General features: G+C 45.6%; 1 protein-coding gene across 1 annotated transcript in view; it reads left to right on the top strand.

Annotated features, from left to right (window-relative positions):
- Positions 1–207: 207 nt before the first annotated feature.
- The window catches only part of LOC124545783, a 121138-nt gene continuing 93486 nt past the window's right edge, over positions 208–27859 (top strand). Inside the window, exon 1 of the mRNA XM_047124729.1 lies at positions 208–312. Within this exon, the coding sequence (XP_046980685.1) occupies positions 208–312 (105 nt within the window). The remainder of the gene's footprint in view (positions 313–27859) is intronic.

Genomic DNA, 27859 nt, shown 5'->3' with positions numbered 1-27859 from the left:
ACACTTTTCACTGAAGAGGAGGCATCTTGCCGTCGTCTGCCCGTGGCCGATGTGCAGGACAACCGTTTCGGATGGCCACTTAAAACCTGACCCTGGCCTGTGAAGAAAGGTGATAGCAGTACGTGGTGGGGAGGCGCTTATAGCCGGCAGGAAGCTGGGAGGACCCCTCAGTCTGCGGGGTCACCTGACTCGCACACTGCGGCCGCCATGACGTCCACGAAGTTGGCGGCGTTGCTGTCGTGCCTCCTGGTGACCTCAACCTGCACAGCGAGCAACAAAACTAAGTCAAGCGCCGAGGGCAGAGATTTGAAGGTCAGTAGCATAAATATTGCACTTAAGCCAGATGCACAGTCGTAAATTTTTTATGAGATACGTATGTGGCCGGAATGATGTACCACACGAAAGCCCTTTCGGAAACTGAACGATAGTGCTGTAATAAAGACCTTCTGCGAGGAGGTCTGAGAACAAGAGGTTAAACTTAAAATATTTGTGAGAGCGAAGAATATACGGTACAACCCATTACAGTTCGTTTCACTTGCAGGAAATTAAAACTGTTCTCTTAGGTTCAAGCCCTTATGCCTTACAGTACCCTAGGATATTATACTGAAAAATAACTAACATCGCATATTATCATATTACGTCCATACGGAAACGTCAGAATATGTCAACAAAGCTATGACGGAAAAGGTGGCAAAAGTAACTCGGTGTCTGTTTAATATCGCGTCGGCCTCATTTCGCCCGGCGTAGTGCAGCAAAATGGACTCAACAAGTTGTGGCAGTCCGCTGTAGAAATACTGACAAGGGAACCTACCCATCGCACCCCCCTCAGATTTAGTTATAAGTTGGCACAGTGGATAGGCCTTGATAAACTGAACACAGATCAATTGGGAAAACAGGAAGAAGTTGTGTGGAACTGTGAAAAAATAAGCAATATATACAAACTTAGTAGTCCATGGGCGACATAGGCAATATGATGGAGACCGTCAGCTCACGAGCGCCGTGGTCTCGTGGTAGCGTGAGCAGCTGCAGAAGGAGAGGTCCATGGTTCAAGTCTTCCCTCGAGTGAAAATTTTACTTTCTTTATTTTTGCATAGTTATTATCTGTCCGTTCGTTCATTGACGTCTCTGTTCACTGTAATAAGTTTAGTGTCTGTGTTTTGCGACCGCGCCGCAAAACCGTGAGATTAGTAGACGAAAGGACGTGCCTCTCCAATGGGAACCGAAAACATTTGATCGCGAGATCATAGCTCAACCGATTCCTCCACAGGAAAACACGTCTGATATAATCTATACGACACTGGTGACGGCATGTGCATCACCTGACAGGAATATGTTGTCGACCCACCTAACTTGTACACTTGGCGAATGGGTAAAAAGATTCTTCTACCTTGCCCGATTTAGGTTTTCTTGTGAATGTGGTAATCACTCCCAAAAAAGTGATGAAAACATAAGAGTTTGTCACATAAACTGAAAATGAAAAATTAAACTTTTCACTCGATGGAAGATTTGAACCAAGGACCTTCCGTTCCGCAGCTGCTCACGTTACCACGAGACCACGGCGCTTCTGCGTTTCCAGTGTCCTTGATGTTCCCTATCTTCCCATGAACTACTCAGTTTGTATATTTTGCTTATTTTTTCACAGTTCCACACAACTTCTTCCTGTTTTCTCAATTGATCTGTGTTCAGTTTTTCAAGGCCTATCCACTGTGCCAACTTATAACTAAATCTGAGGGGGGTGCGATGGGGAGGTTCCCTTGTGAGCAATCCTGCCTCTGTAGTCCATACCTGCGAAAGAATTGCCAGTGCAGTATTTTGTGCACAAATTGAGCTCTCGTTTATGTCCCATAAATGTTCAATGGGATTCATGTCTGGCGATCTGGGTGGCCAAATCATCCGCTTTAATTGCCCAGGATGTTCTTCAGATCAATCGCGAACAATTGTGGCCCACTGATATGGCATATTCTCATCCTAATAATTCCATCGTTGTTTGAGAATATGAGGTGCATGAATTGTTGCAAATGGTCTCCAAGTACGCAGACATAGCCATTTCCAGTCAATGATCTGTTTAGTTGTGTGAGAGGACCCAGTCCATTCTACGTAAAGACATCCCACCCATTATGGAGCCACAACCAGCTTGCATAGTGCCTTGTTGACATGTTAGGTCCGTGGCTTCGTGGGGTAGGCACCACAGGCGAAACCTACCATCAGCTCTTACCAACTTAAATCGGGTTGTATCTGACGAGGTCACTGTTTTCCAATCCTCTAAGCTCCAACTAATACAGTCACGAGCCCAGGAGAGTCGTTAAAGTTAAGATCGTGTTTTTAGAAAATTTAATAGCGTCGGCCCTCTGCTCCCATAGCCCATTAACTCCGAATTTCCCTGCACTGTCCCAATGGATAGGGTCATCGTACGGCCCACATTAATTTCTGCAGTCACTTCACGCAGTGTTGCTGGTCTGTTAGCATTGAAAACTCTACGAAAACGCCGCAGCTCTCGGTCGTAATGTGGAACCCGTCGGCCACTGCGTTCTCTGTGGTGAGAAGTAATACCTGAAATGTGGACTTCTCGACACGCCCTTGTCACTGTAGATCGAGGAATACTGAAATTTCTAACGATTTCCGATATGGAATGTCTCATACGTCTAGCTTCAATTACCATTCCGTGTTCAAAGTGTCTTAACTTCTGTCGTGCGACCATAATCACGTCGGAAACCTTTTCACGTGAATCACGTCAGTACAAATGACAGCTCCGCCAGTTTACTGCCCTTTGACTCCTTGTGTACGAAATGCTATCACCGTCTATATATGCACATATCTCTATCGCATGACGCTTGTCACCTCAGTGTAGAAAACAACTAAGTGTGAAAAAATAAACATGGTGCCTGCCGCATCGAGTAATTTCTGTTTGGACCAAGTGCATGTTGTAGGTTTAACGTCTTCAGCTGCGAGAGCGCATGGGGGCAGGGACATGTTTAAATGATCATGGGTGATTAGTCTTCGCCGTGATTTTATTAATACAAAGGTGAATACCAAAACGGTTTTTTGGGAACGGACACTTTCGATTACTCTATAATCTGGACAGATATAGCCGGAGGTAGTTATTATGTGTTATGGAGTACTGTTCGTAGTATGACATGAGCCTACTTATTCTGGTTACTAGAGAGAGAGGAATTTCGTTCGCACTACCAGGATATCGACGCATTGTGCGTCCTCGATCAAATGTCTGGAGGATGTTACGAAAAAGATTGCAGCTGAAACCATAATGCAGAAGTGACGTCAGGTATACACAACAAAGTGGACTAGAAACACGGCAGATAAATCGTTTTCTTTGTGATCAATGGCTGACATTTTCACCCAAGGGGATATTAAAGTAAACGTTAACGTGTAAGTGAGGGTATGGTATGAAATTTTCAGTTTTTGCTGCAATGTGGCACCTCTGCTACCTGTATAATCCTTCTCAATAAAATTATATATGTAAGTAAAGTTGTAAAGTCATTTTACAAACACTCCGTTCTTTCCGAGGAACACAATTGAGAAAATAGAACCGGAAGTTGAAACTGAATCAGAACGATTTTATTGTCGCCAACATACATTTCATGCTAAGACTACGAAGATACAGTGGAGCAGCAAAGGAACTGATTGGTAGTGTTACGGGGTACCCTCCGCCACGCACCTTACAGTGGCTTGCGGACTATGAATGTAGGTGTTGATTTCAACAGGCTACAAGGTTTTACAGCTACTCTACGGAACGAGGTTGCTTGCCTAACAGCAAGCAGTTTCTGTTATTTGGCTCTTCATAACAGTGATTTTTCTTCCTTGCAAGGCCTCAGATGAGTAGTAGTAACACATAATACATTATCATCATTTAACCTAGTACTTCAGAACTCAGCTAACTGCTTCCTAGACCACGGTCGTCGACTATCTGCATACTGTTATCTGCAATGGACATGCTAACACATGTGTGACCTCAAGATCATATACTTTTCGGTATTGAACGGTCGGTGTTCTAAAGTTCACTATACTTGGAAAAGAAAACAACTAACCTGATAAAGGAGATCAGTTTTCGTAATGGCCTTTAAAATATACCTACTGATCCGAATTCTATTATTTATGTTAAGATACACTCCTGGAAATTGAAATAAGAACACCGTGAATTCATTGTCCCAGGAAGGGGAAACTTTATTGACACATTCCTGGGGGTCAGATACATCACATGATCACACTGACAGAACCACAGGCACATAGACACAGGCAACAGAGCATGCACAATGTCGGCACTAGTACAGTGTATATCCACCTTTCGCAGCAATGCAGGCTGCTATTCTCCCATGGAGACGATCGTAGAGATGCTGGATGTAGTCCTGTGGAACGGCTTGCCATGCCATTTCCACCTGGCGCCTCAGTTGGACCAGCGTTCGTGCTGGACGTGCAGACCGCGTGAGACGACGCTTCATCCAGTCCCAAACATGCTCAATGGGGGACAGATCCGGAGGTCTTGCTGGCCAGGGTAGTTGACTTACACCTTCTAGAGCACGTTGGGTGCCACGGGATACATGCGGACGTGCATTGTCCTGTTGGAACAGCAAGTTCCCTTGCCGGTCTAGGAATGGTAGAACGATGGGTTCGATGACGGTTTGGATGTACCGTGCACTATTCAGTGTCCCCTCGACGATCACCAGTGGTGTACGGCCAGTGTAGGAGATCGCTCCCCACACCATGATGCCGGGTGTTGGCCCTGTGTGCCTCGGTCGTATGCAGTCCTGATTGTGGCGCTCACCTGCACGGCGCCAGACACGCATACGACCATCATTGGCACCAAGGCAGAAGCGACTCTCATCGCTGAAGACGACACGTCTCCATTCGTCCCTCCATTCACGCCTGTCGCGACACCACTAGAGGCGGTCTGCACGATGTTGGGGCGTGAGCGGAAGACGGCCTAACGGTGTGCGGGACCGTAGCACAGCTTCATGGAGACGGTTGCGAATGGTCCTCGCCGATACCCCAGGAGCAACAGTGTCCCTAATTTGCTGGGAAGTGGCGGTGCGGTCCCCTACGGCACTGCGTAGGATCCTACGGTCTTGGCGTGCATCCGTGCGTCGCTGCGGTCCGGTCCCAGGTCGACGGGCACGTCCACCTTCCACCGACCACTGGCGACAACATCGATGTACTGTGGAGGCCCCACGTGTTGAGCAATTCGGCGGTACGTCCACCCGGCCTCCCGCATGCCCACTATACGCCCTCGCTCAAAGTCCGTCAACTGCACATACGGTTCACGTCCACGCTGTCGCGGCATGCTACCAGTGTTAAAGACTGCGATGGAGCTCCGTATGCCACGGCAAACTGCCTGACACTGACGGCGGCGGCGCACAAATGCTGCGCAGCTAGCGCCATTCGACGGCCAACACCGCGGTTCCTGGTGTGTCCGCTGTGCCGTGCGTGTGATCATTGCTTGTACAGCCCTCTCGCAGTGTCCGGAGCAAGTATGGTGGGTCTGACACACCGGTGTCAATGTGTTCTTTTTTCCATTTCCATGAGTGTATATTCCCTAGTTTGACGAAGTGCGTTTTACATTCATGCTAATTCAGTAACGTCAGCAGCTTTTTGCGATCTTATGCAGTTTCTTGATCTGGTTTACAGTTTCATGTCACACACACGTTACATGAAACATATTTTTTACGGAGGAGTCTTCTGATGATCGGTTACTGCTGCTACAATGGCGGGTTATCAAGATTTAAGTGAGTTTAAACGTGGTGTTATAGTCGCCTCACGAGCTATGGGACACAGCATCTCCGAGGTAGCGATGAAGTGGTGACTTTCCCGTACAGCCATTTCACGACTGTACCGTGGATATCAGTAATCCGGTAAAACATCAAATCTCCGACATCGCTGAGGCCGGAAACAGATCCTGCAAGAGCAGGAGGAACGGCGACTGAAGAGAATCGTTCAACGTGCCAGAAGTGTAACCATTCGACAAATTGCTGTAGATTTCAGTGCTGGGCTATCAACAAGTACCAGCGGTCGAACCATTCAACGAAACAACATCAATATCGGATTTCGGAGACGAGGAGCCTCTCGTGTACCGTTGACGACTGCAAACGCAAAGCAATACGCTTCATATGGTCCCGTCAACACCGACATTGGGCTGTAAATGACGGGAAACATGTTACCTGGTCGGACGAGTTCGTTTCAAATTGTATCGAGTGGGTGGACGTATACGGCTATGGAGATACCGTCACGAATCCGCGGACCCTCTATGTCAGCAGAGGTTTGTTGAAGCTGGCGGAGGACCTGTAATGGTGTGAGGTGCGTGCAGTTCGAGTGATATGGGGCCCCTGATACGTGTAGATACGACTCTGACAGATGACACGTACGTAAGCATCCTGTCTGATCACCTTCATCCATTCATATCCATTCTGCATTCCGACGGACTTGGGCAAATCCAGCAGGAGGATGGGACACCCCACACCGACAGAATTGGTACAGTGTGGCTCCAGGAACACTATTCACAGTTTAAACACTTCTGCTGGCCACAAATTCCCCAGACGTGAACATTATTGAGCATATCGGGGAAGCCTTGCAACGTGCTTTTCACAAGAGATCTCCACCCCTCGTGCTCTAAAGGTTTTACGGACAGCCCTGCAGGATTCATGGTGTCAGTTCAGTTCAGCACAACTTCAGACATTAGGTGAGTCCATGCCAAGTCGTATTGCGCCATTTCCGCGTGCTCGCGGGGGCCTTACACGATATTAGGTAGATGTACCAGCTTCTTTCGCAAAAAAATGGCTCTGAGCACTATGGGACTTAACATCTATGGTCATCAGGCCCCTAGAACTTAGAACTACTTAAACCTAACTAACCTAAGGACATCACACAACACCCAGCCATCAAGAGGCAGAGAAAATCCCTGACCCCGCCGGGAATCGAACCCGGGAACCCGTGCGTGGGAAGCGAGAACGCTACCGCACGACCACGAGTTGCGGGCTTTCTTTCGCACTTCAGTCTATGAAACATAGAAAGGAAGTGCGTATGCCATTGGACCGAGGAAGGATCAAAACTTTATGTTCGCACAGATACCAGCTGTACCATACAAATTTGAGCACCATGGGTTGCTCGAGAACTATTGGAACAGTAGTCCATTTCATTCCACATATGAACCTACAGATCCCTGTTTATTGAATCGACAGCTACAACAATTTTATTTGTCAGCTCCTTGAAGACCTGCCGGATAAGGGACAAAACTTCTTATTTCTACTCCCACAGAAACAAATAGATGGATGTAGGGTCCGGTGATGTAGGAGGCCAAAAGCATTGAACATGGTCTTGTTGTCCACCTCCTCCAATCCAAAGTTGTGTGATGGTGTTCTTAAATAACGCCGCACCTCAAGGTGAAAGTGAGATTGAGCGCCGTCATGCTTAAAAATGAAATCACTGGAATCTTTGTGAAGTTGAGAAAACAATCAGTTTTGCAACATTATGCTAGGGTTTTATTACTCGCGAAGAGTTTACCTGCACGCTGCAAAATCCTTTGCTGCGGCGACAGTGACCTCAATTGTGCGTGCACCTGCAAAAAAATGGTTCAAATGGCTCTGAGCACTATGGGACTTAACTTCTAAGGTCATAAGTCCCCTAGAACCCAGAACTAATTAAACCTAACTAACCTAAGGACATCACACACACCCATGCCCGAGGCAGGATTCGAACCTGCGACCGGAGCGCTCGCGTAGTTCCAGACTGTAGCGCCTAGAACCGCTCGGCCACCCTCGCCGGCCGTGCACCTGCAGTCGGACACAGGGTCCCATACTTGAGACTACTGCAGAATACCACCCGTCTTCAACATTGGCCCTCTACGGATAAGTTCGTGTAAAATTCTGTAAGCAGTTGGCCTTTCTTCCCTGGTCGTCTTAAGGAATGTACTGTACTGACGCCTCGCAGGTTGCCAATGTCATGACGCTCCTCTCAGAGGGGTAACAGAGGAATTTATCTGCGTTAATTTTCCTGGGAAGATAAATTTTTCACAGGGCCGAAGACTGACAGTATATCTTTCTTCTTTGTCTCACTCTCACTTCCTGTTCCAAGAAGAGGCCATTGTACAAAATTCCTCCCAATACGAGAGCCAAAGTCACATGTCGCTATGTATACTATCTGATAAAAGTATGCAGACAACTGTAAGCGGATATTAATATGGGATGTGTTCTCCCTTTGCCTTTGGGACGGTTTTAACTCTACTGGGGACACATTCAATGAGGTGTCTCTGTGTCTGTGGAAGAATGGCAGCCCATTCCTCTTCAAGAACAGAAACCAAAGCATGTTGTGATGTTGGCCGCTGGTTCTGGAGCGACGTCGATGTTACAGGTCACTCCGAAGGCGTTCCGGGGTGATGTCAGGACTCTGGACTTGACAGTCCACTTCAGGAATTATACGGGGTAACAATTATTGAATTGTATAAAATAAGATTGTCATAACTTCTGAACTGTTTTCGTTAGGATGTTCAAACTGCACGATTGGCCGCGGGGCATGATGAGAATTAGTATACGCATGCGTGGTTTGGTTTAGCGACGAGGCTCACTTTCATTTGGATGGATTCCTCAATAAGCAAAATTTGCTCATTTGCGGAACTGAGAATCCGCATTTCGCGATCGAGTAGACTCTTCTGTGACTGCGTGGTGTGGTATGTCCAGTCACGGAATAATCGGTGTGATGTTGCTTGATGGTTCGACGGCTGCCGAAGGGTATGTGAAAGTTTTGGAAGATGGTTTCCCTCCCATTATCGAAAGTGAGCCTGATTTCGGCAAGATGTGGTTCGGGCAAGACGGAGCTCGACCCCATCGAAGCAGAAGAGTGTCTAATGTTCTGGAGGAGCACTTTGTGTTACACATTATGACTCTGGGGTACCCAGATGCCACTGGTATGGGTCCCCATTGGCCGCCATGTTCTCCTTACCTGAATAAATGCGACTCCTTTTTGTAGTGCTACATTAAAGACAAGGTGTACAGCAATAATTCCAAAACCATTTCTGAGCTCAATAAGCCGTTCAGGAGTTCATCGTCAGCATCATGTTCCGACTCTTCTGTGGGTTAGGCAGAGTTTCGCTATGTGTCTGAGTTACATCGTCGCCAATGAGGGCAAGCACATCGAACACGTGATGCCTAAATCTGAATCTCTGTAGTGACGTTTACATGTAGAATAAAGTGGTGCTTGCCGTAGTTTGTAACTAATTTACGTTTTTTCTGTATTTTCATATTGTTCAATAATTGTCGCCCTGTATATTCCGCACCTCACAAATGCTGCTTTATAACAGGGTGCATTGCCGTGCTGATACAAATAATATCGCCTGCGAACGCTTCCACTATGTATGCAGTACGCAATGCTGAAAAGTGTCTTCATATCCTTCCTCATTCAGCGTTTTCTTGAGCGCAATAAGGGGACCACACTCCAACCACAAGAGGCACGCGCTCCGTAATTAACTGATTGCGGTATACATACTTTATATGGATTAGAAAACGGGAAATAAATGTAAGGCATAGGCAGGAATTATGACCTGTAGTCGCACTGGACATTGTCTCAATGCCATGACGAAGATGGAAATTTGTGCCGGACCAAGACTCGAAACCGGATTTCTCGCTTCCCATGAGTTGTTGCCTTAACCGCCTGCTTTGTTTCCTTTTTTTTTTACTTTTCTCTCAGGATGGTAGCACCCGACTAAGCCTCTTCACGTGGATAACGCGGTCACACTGTAGCGAGACACATACATGACCGTCATCATCAAGCATGGCATTATACTATATACAGAATGAATACAAAACACTGTTCCACCTACGAATTGGAGAAACCTCCCTCCCACGTAGAGTACTCGTCGTAGGCTGTAGAACTTCCATATCAATCAGTGTACTGCCATGTGCTAGCTGCGGCTCCAGCCAGCTCTGCTGGAATCGCTTCGCCCCCCCCCCCCCACCCCCACCTGTCCACGGTCCCTGATCGTCTTAGGTCATCAGTCCCCTAGAACTTAGAACTACTTAAACCTAACTAACCTAAGGACATCACGCATTTCCATGCCCGAGGCAGGATTCGAACCTGCGACCGTAGCAGTCGCGCGGTTCCGGACTGCAGTGCCTAGAACCGGACGGCCACCGCGGCCGGCGAAGAATTAGTTGAATAAATCCGTAAATAACAATGTATAGGAGATAAAAGTACAGTTGTTTAGTATTCTCCAAAACAGCACGTTTGAGCGCCAATACACGTTTTCCAGCGATTCTGGCATCTCTGACAGGCTTCCTGGGCATCTCTCATGGGCTTCCTGCAACACGTTGACAGGAATCTTCTTCAGAAATATCGTCTCGACGGCTTTCACGGCCTGTACCGTTCCAAAATGATGGCACTTTAAGCTTTCCTTCATTCGAGGAAACAGAAAGAAGTCCACCGGTGCGAGATCGGGACGGTTTGATGGCTGCGGCAGCGTTGCCACACTGTGCCTGGCCAGGAACTCTAACAATGAAGGTTGTACGAGACGGCGTGTTGTCATGATGGAGTTACCAGTTTCCACTGATCTCCTTCCTGACGCAAAGCACCCGGTGAGGGACTCTTTCAAGAACTTTCAAGTAAAACTGGGTGTTAACAGTTTGTCCCTGTGGCACAAACTCTGAGTCGACAATGCCTTTGGAATCAAAAAGAGACGATGAGCATCACCTTAAACCGAGATTTCGTCGTCCTTGAGTTCTGGGAAGCCATGGTTTGTCACTCGGCACTTTGCCTTTTCGATTTAACGACATCTCGCTGTTCAGCTCATTTTTAATCGCCTGACGTGTCACTCAAAAACAGTTACACACTACGAGTGATCCGCGCACGGCAACGGCCAGCAGGCAACTGGCTAGTAACACGGTGCGTTTCCAAGATCCCCCGCCAACTTTTCTCCACCAGTCGCAACGCTGCCACCGTCCGAGTTGGCAAGCAAAAATCACTCAACTTACATTCTGGACACATTCTGCATATCCATATCCTTTCTGAACATTTCAACTGCTTTAACTGGCTGGTGAGGTTTCAAACTCTCAATATTACGGGACTTGTCTGTAATTCATTGGAGTGATGAATTGTAGTGTGTCAGCTTCCACTAAATACCATATGAAACTTTATCCTGATGAAGGCTGAAGGAGGTGTAGTTGTTGTTGTTGTTCAGTTTTGGGTGAAAATTATCTAGTTCATTACGCAAACATGGTAAATTGTTGTAAAAATGTGTGGTAACGTCTTACGGGAGCACACTACTTAGGTCATCTTTCCCTAAGCTTACACAGTGCTCAATCTAGCATAAACTAACTTACGCTATGGACATCACACCCATGCCCGAGGGAGGACTCGAACATCCGATGGGGAGAGCCATGCGGACCGTGGCAAGGCGCCTCTGACCGCGCGGCTACCGCGCGCTGCGGTAAATTTTTGTTTCAGTAGTACCTCATACACTGTACAGGTGTGTGACGTGGAGTTTTGTACGGCTTTTGATTGGAGTAAAACCACCACTAGTTATTCTTCCAACCCTTTATCCGTTGGAGTAGGGATAGGCTGCAACCAAATATTTTCAGTCACGTCGCAAAAAGCATGCACGTTGCTGCCAAGCACGTGCAGCTGCTAGGTATAACAGTATTCCGCACTAACATTATCTTTTTTTATTGTAAAATATAGTCTAGTTGTAACGCATACTCAGTTTTAGAACTGGTGTCAGCCAAATGCCTTTAAGCATCACCTTTCTCTGCAATTCTAGAGTAAGAGAAATACATGTGATATAAAAATGGACGTGTGTGTGTGTGTGTGTGTGTGTGTGTGTGTGTGTGTGTGTGTGTGTGCGTGTGTGTTCTACAACTTCTCCTAAACCGCTGGACCGGTTTTAACCAAGGTTGGTACACATATACCTTACAGCCGGTGACAATTGCTGTGGGGGCAAGAACCGCCTACCTAACAAAGGAGTGGGAGTGAAAAAGAAGTTTACCCACGACGCTTTAATTATCTAAACATAAAACATTCAGTCTCTGTGAATGAGAGCACGTACCGACTTGTAACAAACTTTACACGTAATTCCAAACTTTTTGAAAAAAAATTTCTTTCTGTTAACGCCTCAGAAATGAAGAAAGAAAAAATATTTATCGCTTACTACATTTCTGCTGTTCATGCAATAAAAGTACCGCTTAAGCCATGACGTTACAATGTGTTTCTTGTCCAGTACTCACTGTACTCGCGACACATTTTACTTACAGTATTCAGGTATACACTATGTGATCAAAAGTAACTGGACACCCTCAAAAACATTCGTTTTTCATATTAGGTGCATTGTGCTGCCACCTAATGCCAGGTACTCCGTATCAGCGACTCGGTAGTCATGAGACATCGTGAGAGAGCAGAATGGGGCACTCTACGGAACTCACGGACTTCGAAGGTAGTCAGGTGATTGGGTGTCACTTGTGTCATATGTCTGTACGCGAGATTTCCACACTCTTAAACGTGAAGGGACACGCACAGCACAAAAGCGTGCAGGCCGACCTCATCTGTTGACTGACAGAGATCGCCGACAGTTGAAGAGGTTCGTAATGTGTAATAGGCAGACATCTATCCAGGCCAACGTACAGGACGTCCAAACTGCATCAGAATCCACTACAAGTACTATGACAACTAGGCGGGAGGTGAAAAAACTTGGATTTAATTGCTAAGCGGCAGCTGATAAGCCACACATCACGCCGGTAAATGCCAAACGACGCCTCGCTTAGTGTAAGGACCTTAAACATTGGACGACTGAGCAGTGAAAAAAAGGTTTTGTGGAGTGACAAATCGCGGTACACAATGTGGCGATCCGATGACAGGGTGTGGGTATGGCGAACGCCCCGTGAACGTCATCTGCCAGCGTGTGTAGTGTCAACAGTAAAATTCGGAGGCGGTGGTGTTATGGTGCGGTCGTGTTTTTCACGGAGGGGGCTTGCACCCCTTGTTGTTTTGCATGGCACTACTATAGCACAGGTCTACACTGATGTTTTAAGCGCCTTCTCGCCTCCCACTGTTGAAGAGCAATTCGGGGATAGCGACTGAATCCTTCTACAGGATCGAGCACCTGTTCATAATGCATGGCATGTGGTGGAGTGGTTACACGTCAATAACTTTCGGGTAAGGGACTGACCTGCACAGGGTTCTGAGCTGAATCATATAGAACATCTTCGGGATGTTTTGGAACATCGACTTCGTGCCAGGCTTCACCAAGCGAGATCGATACCTCTCCTCAGCGCAGAACGCCGTGAAGAATGGGCTGCCATTCCCCAAGAAACCTTCTAGCACCTGACTGAACGTATGCCAGCGAGAGTGGACGCTGTCATCAAGGCTAAGTGTGGGCCAACACCAAATTGAATTCCAGCATTACCGATGGAGGGGGTCACGAACTTGTAAGTTATTTTCAGCCAGGTGTCCGGATACTTTTGATCACATAGTGTACCACTGAATGAAAGTGCATAATTATGTCATTGTACGACACATAGTTCAGGAGATATGGCGTCATAAATTATGAAATGTGTGAAAAACTGTCGTGTCATGCATGGCCTTTAAATTTATTACTTCTTTGCTACTAACTCTATTCCAAGTAAATTCAGCAGACAGTATCCGCATATGCCGCTGAACGTTTTTTCTGTATTACGTCATTGTGCGACACATAGTTAAGTAGATCCGACGCCATAAACAGCGAGAGGCGTGCATGACGTTTAAATTTATTACTTCGTTGCTAGAAACTGCATTTGCAACACATTTTGCCTCAAGGATCCTCATAAACCAATGAATGTACCTACAAAACTATATCTCTGTACAGCACACAGTTCAGGAGATGTGACGCCATAAACATTTAACATAAGGCCAGGCTCTGCATGGTGCGGATGTGAACGCACCGCGATAAATAAATATACGCTAGCAATTCTATCTTTCTCCGTTAGTAAGCAATAAATAAATATATTACAGTTACATTTTGGTGCCCACTGGAATACGAGAATACGAGCGTCCCTCCTCCTCCTCCTCCTCCTCCTCCTCCTCCTCCCCCCCCCTCTCTCTCTCTCTCTTCCTCTTTTCGTCAAGGAGGTGTAGACTTATCAGTGAAACGGGTCATACTTGCATGAGGAGCAAACGACCGCCAGTACTCCATTGTGTGTTGAAATAAACAAGTTCGTCTTAGTGACGGCTATTCCACTAGCAATGAAGCAACAGCTCTGTGTAGGCAATGTACGAGGTTTTATTCTTGGTCGTTACGATAGGTTATTCGAGCGGGGAAGTACCGGTGTGTTGTTACGAAATTTCACTCCCTCCGTATTTCTCGTATCGCCTGTCACGAAATGATGTTCTTTATGATTGATCGGAGTCATTTCTTTGGGCTGTAGTGTCGCTGATACACAAACAATGACCCTCTAGAGGTAGTTATGGAGTCTTGCGACTGTTAATGTGGTCTCCGATGAGGAGTATGTGCGGGTTTCTTCCATAAATCGGAAAGCAAGATAACATTCTGGAATGCGAATGAGCTCTTTTCGATGGAAGTGGTTCATTAACCAATAGATCACGGCGTTTGTGTTTAGAATTCCTGGTAATGTTGTGTAGCGTAAAAAATGTGACAAAAACGTCTGAGAAGCCCCACGGCCTGTTGCTTCGACAGTACATGGTTCATGATTCCGATATCTTATTGTCAAACACACACACACGTGAGCGAGCACATAGGAAAACCATCATTATTTATTTCTCCATGAATAAGGAGTTGTCCAGCATGAATATGCTGTTTCCTTTGTTTCTATTGTCTGTTAGAATCTTTGATTCGAATATTTTCGTGACTGTGTGATATGCAACTTCATGTGCTTCTCGTACGCGAATGTCTCATTCTTTAACAATATTGTTTTCACAAATGCTGATGTTAGTATACAGTCTTGATCGGTAAGTAACGACAAAAGCTATAAGTGAATACACCTAATCTAATAGTGTTATTTGTGCACCTATGTGCTACAACAGCAGCGTGCAGCAACCATGAAGATATAAGAGGTGAAACAGAACTCCATCAACATACGTACACTGAATTGACAAAAGTCATTGGATATCTCCCAATATCAAGCCGGACCTCATAATGCTCGGCGTAGTGCAGCATCTCGATATGACTTGGAGTCAACCAGTCATTTGAAATCTCCTGCAAAACTATAGAGCCATGCGGTCTCTAAAGTCGTCCATTATTTCGAAAGTGGAAGTTTTTGGGGGTGGTGGTTAGTGTTTAACGTCCCGTCGACAACGAGGTCATTAGAGACGGAGCGCAAGCTCGGGTTAGGGAAGGATTGGGAAGGAAATCGGCCGTGCCCTTTCAAAGGATCCATACCGGCATTTGCCTGAAACGATTTAGGGAAATCACGGAAAACCTAAATCAGGATGGCCGGAGACGGGATTGAACCGTCGTCCTCCCGAATGCGAGTCCAGTGTGCTAACCACTGCGCCACCTCGCTCGGTAATGTGGAAGATTTTGTGCACGAACTGACCTCTCCATTACGTTCCGTAAATATTCTATGGGATTCATGTTGGGTGATCTGGGTGGCCATATCATTCGCCCGAATTGTCGAGAATGTTCTTCAAGCTAATTGCAAACGATTGTGGCCTGGTGACATGGAGCACTGCCATCCATAAAAATACCATAAAAATCTGGGTTCATGAAGCCGAACATAAGCATTTCCAGTAACGTATAGCTTCATTTGGAGCAGAGGACAAAGTCCATTGCATGTAAACACACACCACAGCATTATGGAACAATCACCAGCTTGGACAGTGCCTTGTTGGGACCTGGGGACCGTGGCTTCGTGTGGTCTGCGCCACCCTCGAACCCTACCATCGGCTCTTACCACCTGATATCGCGACTGACCTGATCAGACCATGGTTTTATAGTCATGTAGGCACGGACCGACATGGTCACGAAGCCCAGGAGGGGCGCAGTAGACGACGTCGTGCTGTTATCCAGGGAACACACGTCGGTCGTCAACTGCCATAGCCCATTAAAGCTAAATTTCGCCGCACGTTCGTTGTGGGTCCGATATTGTTATCTACGGAAATTTCACGCAGTTCTGCTTGTCAGTTACCACTGATAACTTTCCGTAAAGGCCGTTCCTCTTTGTCGTTAAGTGAAGGTCGTCGGCCACTGCGTTGTCCATGATGAGAGGTAATGCCTGAAATTTGGTATTCTCGGTACATTCTTGACACTGTGGACTCGAAATATTGAATTCCCTAACGATTTCCGAAATAGAATGTCCCATGCGTGAAGCTCTAACTACCGGTCCGCGTTAGTGTCTGTTAATTACCGTCATGTGGCAGTAATCCCTTCGGAAACCTTTTCACGTGAACCCCATGAGTGTAAATTACAGCTCCACCAATACATTGCACGCTTATATTTTGTGTACGCGATGCTACTGCCATCTGTTTATGTGCATGTCGTTATCACATGATTTCTGTCGCAGCAATTTAAGACTTTAAATTATCTAAATATCTTGTAAACACCTGTTAAAGGATATCTTGTACAAACCATGAGCTGCGTTTAAAATGTTTGATAACCAAACTGGTATTTAGGTGTGTAGATCATCGTCAGGTGTTCTACACACCTGAATATCAGTTTGGCTATTAAACATCGTCCGATGAATAACATCTACATCCATATCAGTGGCGTGCATGTCTCTTATAGATTCTTTCTGATGTTCATCTCACAGTACACAGGTTGTGGTGTATGCTACTGCTGTCAAATCTTAATCAATGACATTTCTTGTCCACATTGGACAAAACTGTGATATAATGTAAGCGTAAAACAGACATTTTATAGGATGGCTTTACCTTTTATCTTACACTTTGACCTGCATCATTGTCCAATATTAACTACGACACACCTTGTGTGTCAGATGAATTATGTGGAGTAAATGGATCGATGGGAACCATATCATTGAATAAGTAGTTACAATGAAAGCCTTTTAGGAATGTTGAAGTTGTGATATGTTTATAAATAGCTTCCACGCAATTCCAGAGAATTTAAGCAAAATAAGGAGCCACTTTGATGCAATGTTTTGTTACTCCACAAATTCATTTCTGCATAACCACTCGATCGAAACCTGACTTCGATACCTCGGACATGTATCACAGACAAGCTGCCACTGTGCACCCGCTGACAAGTTTCCGTTTGCGGGAATGTCTTTCCAGCCCCCTAGTAAAGTGAGCGTTGTTCTGCAGCAAGCCTTTCAGAACGAAGTAATCGCTATAATAAATCTGTCGATTTCTCTTCAGCCTAAAGTAGGGATGGGAAAAGCCGATTGTTAGAAGCCGATACCGGTCTTTTAGTTCTGAACAACAGGTATTTTACGGTATTTGTTTGGTATAGGTTGTTACCGGTGTTTTTTTAAATTTTTTACTATTAACCGGATAAATACCCAAACTATCAGTCTGCTATAGCAGAGGGGCCAGTGTTTTTGGTTTTGAAATAAACCCCTTTTTTTTAAAAAAAGAAAAGAGTGATTTTTATTCGAAGAATGTCAGTTGCCTTGAAATATAACGTTATTATGTAAAATGGAAAAAGCGATCAGCGCTATTTTAATAACAATCCTGACAAAAACGTGCAACACACTCATTACATGAGAATTGGTACAGCACTGCAGACACAATAATACAGCTGTCACCGTGTGGCGTGGCCAATTGGGTGTGACGCATGTACATGCATAGTGCGAGACTTGCCCTATCTGGTCTGTATGACAGTTTCTCACTGTTGTCATCGGCATTTGTTGTACTACAGGATGGCACCATCCCTAGTCTGGTAAATTTTACGGAGTACGGTATTAGTGAAGTACAATGCTCCATTTGCTTTAAAAATTAAGAACAGAAGGAGCCGCTACAAACTTTAAATACCATATAAGAAGAAAGAACTTAAAACTTAAATATTCATTCATAGTTTACAATAAAAGTAGAAACTATATGATCAGTTGCCTATGCCTACAAATCTGCTTGTAGCCCTTGAAAACTGACAAAATAACACGAAAAACAGAGTTCTCCAACCCCAGGTTTCACGCTTTAGCACTAACTATACGTAGTGCCCAGATAGTGGTAATGAGGAGGAGGAGGATATTAGTGTTTAACGTCCCGTCGACAACGAGGTCATTAGAGACGGAGCGCAAGCTCGGGTGAGGGAAGGAGGGGGAAAGAAATCGGCCGTGCCCTTTCAAAGGAACCATCCCAGCATTTGCCTGAAGCGATTTAGGGAAATCACGGAAAACCTAAATCAGGATGGCCGGAGACGGGGTTGAACCGTCGTCCTCCCGAATGCGAGTCCAGTGTGCTAACCACTGCGCCACCTCGCTCGGTAGTGATAATGAAGCTCGATTACAACGTGATGTTTCATTAAATTAGAATCAGCAGGAGATTACTGCTGATTTTTTGTAGTGTTCAACCGCTTATCGCTTTTCGAGCAAATTGGCGGACAGTGGACGGACTAAGTTTCCTTTTGTCTACTTCACTTAGTTTTTTGATACTATGTTTCTTGAAACTGAGACCGTCAACATCTTTGTTCGAGTTCTAAGTTTATAACAGAAAATAATATGAATAAAAGAACAAAAAATTGGTTATTTTACAAACCAGTTATTTTGAGCGGTTTCAACTCTTGGGTTAAACTGGCGTTGAAAAAACCGCTGTAAATGAAAACCGCTTATATCATCAATAACCGCCGTTCCTAGCCTAAAGTGGGAGATAAACGAAAATGGAATTTACCCCACTTTCCTTTTATTCGCCCTCTCACATGAGGAATACCCCTGCACAGCGCCGCAGAGCCAACACTTGGGCAGAACGTCCGTAGCATCCGGAAAAAAATGGAAGCTGTTCCCTGGAGGGGCGCAACTTTCTAACCGCGTCACAACATCGTTACCCGAAGGAGAGGGCGCTACAAAGTTTGGCCGAATAACATTTCTATGGAACCTCACATGCAGACGAGGCAAATTGCGTTTCCCATCGGGATTTGCATAAGCATGAAAATATGGATTTAAAATTCTATTAGACGCAGGAGAACAGAACACGCTGGCGGTGGAAACACGAAGTGAAACGAACAAAGGCATCCACGGGGGATAAGGAAATGCGAACGCCCACTCTATACTGCGGAATACGGGAACTTCCCATTCAACGCACTTTTTTTTCACTGGGTATTAATCTTGCGGAGCGGAACCGTAGAAAGAATTCACCCGAATTAAAGTGCTGACAAAATATTTTTATTACACTTCAGGTCACAGAAGTTTCCAAATTTGTTTCAAATAGCTCTTATTTCTGATGGAAGTGGAGTAAAATATCATGAGTGGTCTGTACTGAGCCTCTAGGTTATAACTTGATTCATGAGTTCGTTGTTTCTGGAACTGTACCTGTGAACAAGTTCGCCGTGAAGGTGTGTCTGACCCTATGTTTATGACAGAAAATACACTCCTGGAATTGGAAAAAAGAACACATTGATACCGGTGTGTCAGACCCACCATACTTGCTCCGGACACTGCGAGAGGGCTGTACAAGTAATGATCACACGCACGGCACAGCGGACACACCAGGAACCGCGGTGTTGGCCGTCGAATGGCGCTAGCTGCGCAGCATTTGTGCACCGCCGCCGTCAGTGTCAGCCAGTTTGCCGTGGCATACGGAGCTCCATCGCAGTCTTTAACACTGGTAGCATGCCGCGACAGCGTGGACGTGAACCGTATGTGCAGTTGACGGACTTTGAGCGAGGGCGTATAGTGGGCATGCGGGAGGCTGGGTGGACGTACCGCTGAATTGCTCAACACGTGGGGCGTGAGGTCTCCACAGCACATCGATGTTGTCGCCAGTGGTCGGCGGAAGGTGCACGTGCCCGTCGACCTGGGACCGGACCGGACCGCAGCGACGCACGGATGCACGCCAAGACCGTAGGATCCTACGCAGTGCCGTAGGGGACCGCACCGCCACTTCCCAGCAAATTAGGGACACTGTTGCTCCTGGGGTATCGGCGAGGACCATTCGCAACCGTCTCCATGAAGCTGGGCTACGGTCCCGCACACCGTTAGGCCGTCTTCCGCTCACGCCCCAACATCGTGCAGCCCGCCTCCAGTGGTGTCGCGACAGGCGTGAATGGAGGGACGAATGGAGACGTGTCGTCTTCAGCGATGAGAGTCGCTTCTGCCTTGGTGCCAATGATGGTCGTATGCGTGTTTGGCGCCGTGCAGGTGAGCGCCACAATCAGGAGTGCATACGACCGAGGCACACAGGGCCAACACCCGGCATCATGGTGTGGGGAGCGATCTCCTACACTGGCCGTACATCACTGGTGATCGTCGAGGGGACACTGAATAGTGCACGGTACATCCAAACCGTCATCGAACCCATCGTTCTACCATTCCTAGACCGGCAAGGGAACTTGCTGTTCCAACAGGACAATGCACGTCCGCATGTATCCCGTGCCACCCAACGTGCTCTAGAAGGTGTAAGTCAACTACCCTGGCCAGCAAGATCTCCTGATCTGTCCCCCATTGAGCATGTTTGGGACTGGATGAAGCGTCGTCTCACGCGGTCTGCACGTCCAGCACGAACGCTGGTCCAACTGAGGCGCCAGGTGGAAATGGCATGGCAAGCCGTTCCACAGGACTACATCCAGCATCTGTACGATCGTCTCCATGGGAGAATAGCAGCCTGCATTGCTGCGAAAGGTGGATATACACTGTACTAGTGCCGACATTGTGCATGCTCTGTTGCCTGTGTCTATGTGCCTGTGGTTCTGTCAGTGCGATCATGTGATGTATCTGACCCCAGGAATGTGTCAATAAAGTTTCCCCTTCCTGGGACAATGAATTCACGGTGTTCTTATTTCAATTTCCAGGAGTGTAATAGGAATAAAAAAAGAAATTCGGTTATCTTACAAGCCGGTTATTTTGAGCGGTTTCAACTCTCGGGTTAAACTGACGTTGAAAAAAACCATATAAACGAATACCTATCTTTAACAGGAAATTGTTTTCTTATCGATATTATGCGATATTTCCCACACATACTTACAGCATTTATTTCACAGTATCACCATAATGATAACAAAAACCGAACAATTTGCTCGTTTTTCCTTTTTTTTCTCCAATATTCATTTCGTACAGGTGCAGCGCCTGTCGTGTGGGTCTGTTACACCAGTGTGACGCATTACTGCCCTACGTATGCAATGTATGTTGTTTCTATCCATCGCTGCCTTTCCTTCCATCGACATCTATAGCATAGCACACGTATACCTCTATAACACTTTTCAGTGTTCATAGGCCTTCGTAAACAGTCTCGGCTCATTTGTTTCAGACTGGTGCAAAAGCGAAGCATTTCTTAACGCGTAGTCTCTGTCACACTTCAAATGATGGCATCAGGAAATAAGTCGGTACTGCACCATTCTAGGAGTAACGCGAAAAAACTGTTTACTGCCTTGCACCGGAGAGATAAGTTATTTGAATATCGTTTAGGATTAACAGCGGAGGAAATGCTCAGTACTGAGAGAAGAGATTAAAATATTTTGTGAGACTAAAATTTTTTTAGGTTCATATGGACTGAGTTTGAGAATCGTCTTCTATACGCGTATCTAACATGTTTCCTTCAGTCGTCCCAGGAACGTAGGCAGCCATAGAGATTTTCCGGCCAAGCGTATAGGTTTGTAAGTAGGTGTTTTGCACAAACAGTCGTTCTAAAAATACTGTTAATGCATCTTCTTATTGCCATGTCCGAGAAATCGCTAGTACAAATTCGCATGTCTAGAACTATTTCCCTGTCAACGAACTGCGAGCGACAGATTTGCTGCCGTAAACAGGAATGACTCACCAGAGCGTAGGGTCTACGCATATTGCTGCCGCACGACGCCAAGCAACTACAAAACGTGCCTGCGGATCTTGCCGGGATTGATTTCTTCCTGGTCAACAAGTGACGTGAGCATTTAAGTAAGGTGGCAGCTTGACAACCGTAAACAACAGATGTGCATTTGACCAGTTAGTTCATGGCTTAACAACTGGCCGGTTTCGAGCGCGAGTACTCGCGTCTGCTCAGGCACCTCCTCGGGAGCAGGTGCAAGGTCGCCGAGTAGGGAGGGAAGGGCAGGAGGGGAAATACGCGCGCACTTTTGAACAGGGCCGCAGCTTGCCTATTGAAATCGCGACGACTGTGTAACGTTTAAAGTACTACGATCATCTCTAACAGTCACTTCGCTTGTTAAGAATCATGTCAAGTCGCCGTTGTGTAACCCCAACCATGCTTTCGCAGTTGGGAGGAATTGTATCTGTTTACAGAAAAAGATGGTGTTGCAAAATGTTTAGTATGTCACAAAGCGCTGAATTATTTTAGGAAATTTAATTTGCAGCGACATTATATGTCGTACCACGCGAAAGACTACCGAAGTGGAAAATGTGATGGACCAGACCGTGCACAGGAAGTTATTAAACTTAAAAGAAAGCTATCCGATGAAGATCTGGACGACAAAGAAAAATACACTGAGGCAGCTCTCAGAGTGAATTACAAAATTGCTTTGCTTTTAGCAAAATCCCTGCGCCCCTTCACTGATGGCGATTTAATAAAAGAATGTTTGGTAGTTGCAGCGGAACATTTGTGTCCATCTCAAGTTGAACAGTTTCGGATTGTGTCACTATCTAACATGACTATTACTGCGTCGCATACAGAACATGACGCATCTCGTGGTCGTGCGGTAGCGTTCTCGCTTCCCACGCCCGGGTTCCCGGGTTCGATTCCCGGTGGGGTCAGGGATTTTCTCTGCCTCGTGATGGCTGGGTGTTGTGTGATGTCCTTAGGCTTGTTAGGTTTAAGTAGTTCTAATTTCTAGGGGACTGATGACCTAAGATGTTAAGTCCCATAGTGCTCAGAGCCATTTGAACAGAACATGGCAGACGACGTCCAGAGCAAGCTTGCAAATATCTGTAAAGATTTTATGGCTTATTCTATAGCTCTGGACGAAAGTGTTGATATCACTGGAACAGCGCAGCTTGCCATGTTTATTAGAGGTGATAAAAGAGATCTTCAGGTGAGGGAGGAGCTCCTCGATGTAGTAGCCATGAAGAACACTACAACCGGAGGTGATATTATAAGTAGTATTGAAGAAAGTGTTGAAAATACAGGATTGTCGTGGAATTCTTTAGTTTCAGTGTCTACAGACATTGCACCAGCGATGGCAGGGAAATAATCAGGTTTCGTTGCGCTGTTGAAGGAGAAAATGCAAAAACTGACCGTACCGATTGAAATATGGGGCGTTTGCTGTGTGATCCACCAGGAAAACTTATGTGCAAAGAGTATCACTCTAAAAAATGCAATGAGTGTTGTTGTTCCTACAACCAATTATATAAGGAAGCATGGGCTACAACACAGGCAATTTAAAAGCTTTCTTGAGGATGTAGAAAGCCACTGTGGCAGCCTGCCTTATTACAGCGAGGCCCGCTGGCTTAGTCGTGGCGAATTATTAAATCGATTTTTTTGCCTATTTGATGAGATAAATATGTTCATGGAAATAATTAACATGTGTGTTCCTGAATTGAAACAGCCTTCATGGGTATGTGATCTCGCATTCTTAGCAGATTTAACTAGCCATCTGAATGCTTTGAACATTCCACTACACGGTAAAGATCTGCTAATTACTCATTTCATAGATCGAATACGAGCTTTTAAAATGAAATTGACACTTTGGGTGAGTCAGCTGGAAACAGGAAATCTAGCTCATTTTCCTAAATTATCATCCATGCAAGATGTTCACAAAGACTGTGAACGTCATTCCCATAGTTTAGTTGCCCTTAAGGAAGAATTAGATCAACGCTTTCAAGATCTGACAGCACTAGACAGTGATTTTTATCTGTTCTCCTCTCCATATTCAGCGAATATTGAAGAGATTCGTCCTGAGCTGCAACTAAAATTATTGACCTGTAGTGTGACAGAGAATATAGAGACAAATTTCAGAACAAGAAAAACATTTTGGAATTCTACAGACACTTTCCTCAGGAAACTGGCGGCTACAATAATATCAATGTTCGGTTCCACGTATGTTTGTGAACAACTGTTCTCTGCAATGACATGTAACAAGACGCGACTGAGAAACGCATTGTTTGATCAAAATTTAAACTGCACGCTGCGCCTACAATGCACAAGAACAATTACTCCGAACATAGACGCAATTGTAAAGGGCAAAAAGTACAAGATAACCGAGAATCTCACACATCAGTGACACCTTTTATTGTGTAATAGTTCACAAATTAATACGAATGTAGAGGCATACACTAAGCTAATAGAATTATGTGGCACGTGTACATTCTTCTTTATTTGTTTCAATTGTCGCAGTAATAATTCGTGAGTGATATCCCTGCAGGTGGCCGTGGATTTACACTGACTGGCGGCAGCAGTTGTGTGCCGCACGTGACTCTCCCCACTCTCAGCTCTGGTCCGGTAGTGGGGTAGCGTGCTCGCGCTGCTCCGTGCTCGCGCCTTGCTGCTCACAGCTTGCTCCGCGAGCACGTATGTTGTGAAGCCCTGAGTTAGTTGTTGAGCAACCAGTGTTAAGTAGTGAGCGCGCTGCTATATAGTGACATCGTTGTTGTGTCACAAATCGCAATGGACTAACATCTCTAAATCAAACGTTCAAGACATTCTCCTCCACGTTCTGAAGAAATTTAATGTGTGTGCTAAATCCGTCCTGTACCATGACTCCCGAAGAGAAACAACAACTCAAGGGCGCCTACCTATACTTGACTGAAATTCGGAACTGGGACATTTATGTATTTATTTATTGGAAAATGTCATCAATCTACCACAAAACCACAAAGTGCAGAATGGCTTCCTTACCCTTCGCCAAGACAAATGAAGGTGTGAATGGGACAAGTGATTTGAATAACATCTCAGAGAAGGACCATTCTGACACTTTTACGTGGTTGTATGAACGTTCTGTACGTTGCACTCAAGTAAGGGCTGGTTTTGTAGAGCACCTGAGGCGTTAGAACCACCATTTTAACTTGACTCCAAGTTTTGTAAAGGAAGTCTCAAATCTTTTTGCGCTGGTGGAGTACGTAGCGATCGATCGCAGTGCAACACACACAGAAGGACAGAAAGCGAAACAATTCCCTCGTCGACCCATTACAGCAACCACTGAAAGACGATTTCGCCTATTGTAAACCGTTCGTCATAGTACGGGTGGGGCTTAACAAAAATGAAACTTTGGCCATGCCCCAAGGGATTATTATGAGAAAATTTTAAGTCAGAGAACTCATCCTATGAAGGTGCATAAATTCGGTGGTATAAGGGCCGAGAGAGACTACAGCACGTGGCGAGCAACTGTGATCGTGAAACTTCCTGGCAGATTAAAACTGTGTGCCCGACCGAGACTCAAACTCGGGACCTTTGCCTTTCACGGGCAAGTGCTCTACCAACTGAGCTACCGAAGCACGACTCACGCCTGGTACTCACAGCTTTACTTCTGCCAGTACCTCGTCTCCTACCTTCCAAACCTTACAGAAGCTCTCCTGCGAACCTTGCACAACTAGCACTCCTGAAAGAAAGGATATTGCGGAGACATGGCTTAGCCACAGCCTGGGGGATGTTTCCAGAATGAGATTTTCACTCTGCAGCGGAGTGTGCGCTGATATGAAACTTCCTGGCAGATTAAAACTGTGTGCCCGACCGAGACTCGAACTCGGGACCTTTGCCTTTCGCGGGCAAGTGCTCTACCAACTGAGCTACCGAAGTACGACTCACGCCCGGTACTCACAGCTTTACTTCTGCCAGTACCTCGTCTCCTACCTTCCAAACGTTACAGAAGCTTTCCAGCGAGCCTTGCACAACTAGCACTCCTGAAAGAAAGGAGGAGAGCTTCTGTAAAGTTTGGAAGGTAGGAGACGAGGTACTGGCAGAAGTAAAGCTATGAGTACCGGGCGTGAGTCGTGCTTCGGTAGCTCAGTTGGTAGAGCACTTGCCCGCGAAAGGCAAAGGTCCCGAGTTCGAGTCTCGGTCGGGCACACAGTTTTAATCTGCCAGGAAGTTTCATATCAGCGCACATTCCGCTGCAGAGTGAAAATCTCATTCTGGAAACATCCCCCAGGCAGTGGCTAAGCCATGTCTCCGCAATATCCTTTCTTTCAGGAGTGCTAGTTGTGCAAGGTTCGCAGGAGAGCTTCTGTAAAGTTTGGAAGGTAGGAGACGAGGTACTGGCAGAAGTAAAGCTGTGAGTACCGGGCGTGAGTCGTGCTTCGGTAGCTCAGTTGGTAGAGCACTTGACCGCGAAAGGCAAAGGTCCCGAGTTCGAGTCTCGGTCGGGCACACAGTATTAATCTGCCAGGAAGTTTCATATCAGCGCACACTCCTATGCAGAGTGAAAATCTCATTCTGGGAACTGTTATCGTTGTATTCTCCACTAGAGATTGCAGAACTCTACTGAAACTGTGATAACAGTAGAAGTCGGAAGAATGGGATGACTTCCTATAAATGATTAGAAACCCAAAAGCATGAGTTTCCTACTGTGGTCGGATAAATGCATAAATACGTTTGAAAAAGTTGGCACTATATTAATGTTAATGCTGAAAGTAAACAAACAGAATTAGGAATTATAGTTACCATTCGAAGTGGTAGGTTCCTACATCGGCACGTTTGACTCTTGTATACTCGAGTACACTCTCGATAAAAAAGATGGAGCACTCACAACTCATCGTCGGATATCAAAGTAAATTAGTACACGTACACCCCCACCAGCGGGTATGTAAATGGTTAAGTTTTCCATTCTTTGTAACAGATATGAATGCCACCAGAGTACATTAGAGCAGTTCCAGTTTAGTGTTGTTACCAGGCATGGAAGGACTTACAAAGGGTATGAACAGCGTCAGATACTGAGCGATAACATTTAAGGACACAGAGAAGCCGCATACTAAACAGTGTTATCAGCACTTGCCAGACTTGAAATCTGACCTGAGTGCAGGTCTCAATTTGGCCAGATCGTCGAATCGTGCATTTTTAACATTTGTGGGACATTTGGATGTGGTAGTTTCCCGACGGTGGACTGCCTGAGAACGTGAGAGCAGGCAGGTGCTTGAGGCGCATTACGTTGCTTCATTAGATACTGCTAAATCTAGAAGATGCCAAAACGGTGCATGCTGCACATCATCATAAGTCAGAGATATTTTCTAGTAATATTTAACATAACGATAATATGCAGGATATTGTGGACTAATTTCAACGCATTAGTATGCAATTAGAAAACTACAGTAGCGTGAAGAATGCTTAATCGTAAACAAACGGATACTGCTCGACAATACCTAACATAATTTGTCTTTTCATTTTAGTTTATGTTTTACGATATGTACTACATAACCAAAAATTTCAAACTTCTCAAAAACGTGTTCGAAAAGTAGGAGAAGAGAAGTCCATTTGGCAAGTTGGCAGTTCAAGTAAATATCCGTTCAAGGTTCATTTCCTTCTGAAATACTCGAACACGATGCTCAACGCAAGCATGCTTCTGATGATGAAACAATATTCTAGCAAAAAACTGCTATGTAAAATTGGATTCATTTCCTACGTCTTATATTTTAAATTTGCTGCTTTGAAACACATACAACGCATGCCAGTAAAAGTAATTTAGGGGTACTAATTTAATGTAGATGACGATTCAATCTGTCATGAACAAATTATGTAAAATTTTACACTGATCATAAACGTAGACAACATTTTCTATGGAGAGCGGCGACCTGATGCTATATTTAAGATGAAATGAACAGTCGAGATCGCAATAATATTTGTTTATTTACCGATTTCGGCTTATGTTATAGACATCTTCAAAATGTTTGGCCCTGCAAAGGTAGGAACAGCAAAG

Source organism: Schistocerca americana, chromosome 8, assembly GCF_021461395.2.
Source record: "Schistocerca americana isolate TAMUIC-IGC-003095 chromosome 8, iqSchAmer2.1, whole genome shotgun sequence".
NCBI lineage: Eukaryota > Metazoa > Arthropoda > Insecta > Orthoptera > Acrididae > Schistocerca > Schistocerca americana.
Note: the sequence above shows the minus strand (reverse complement) of the source record. Positions and strands in the feature narration are given on the sequence as shown.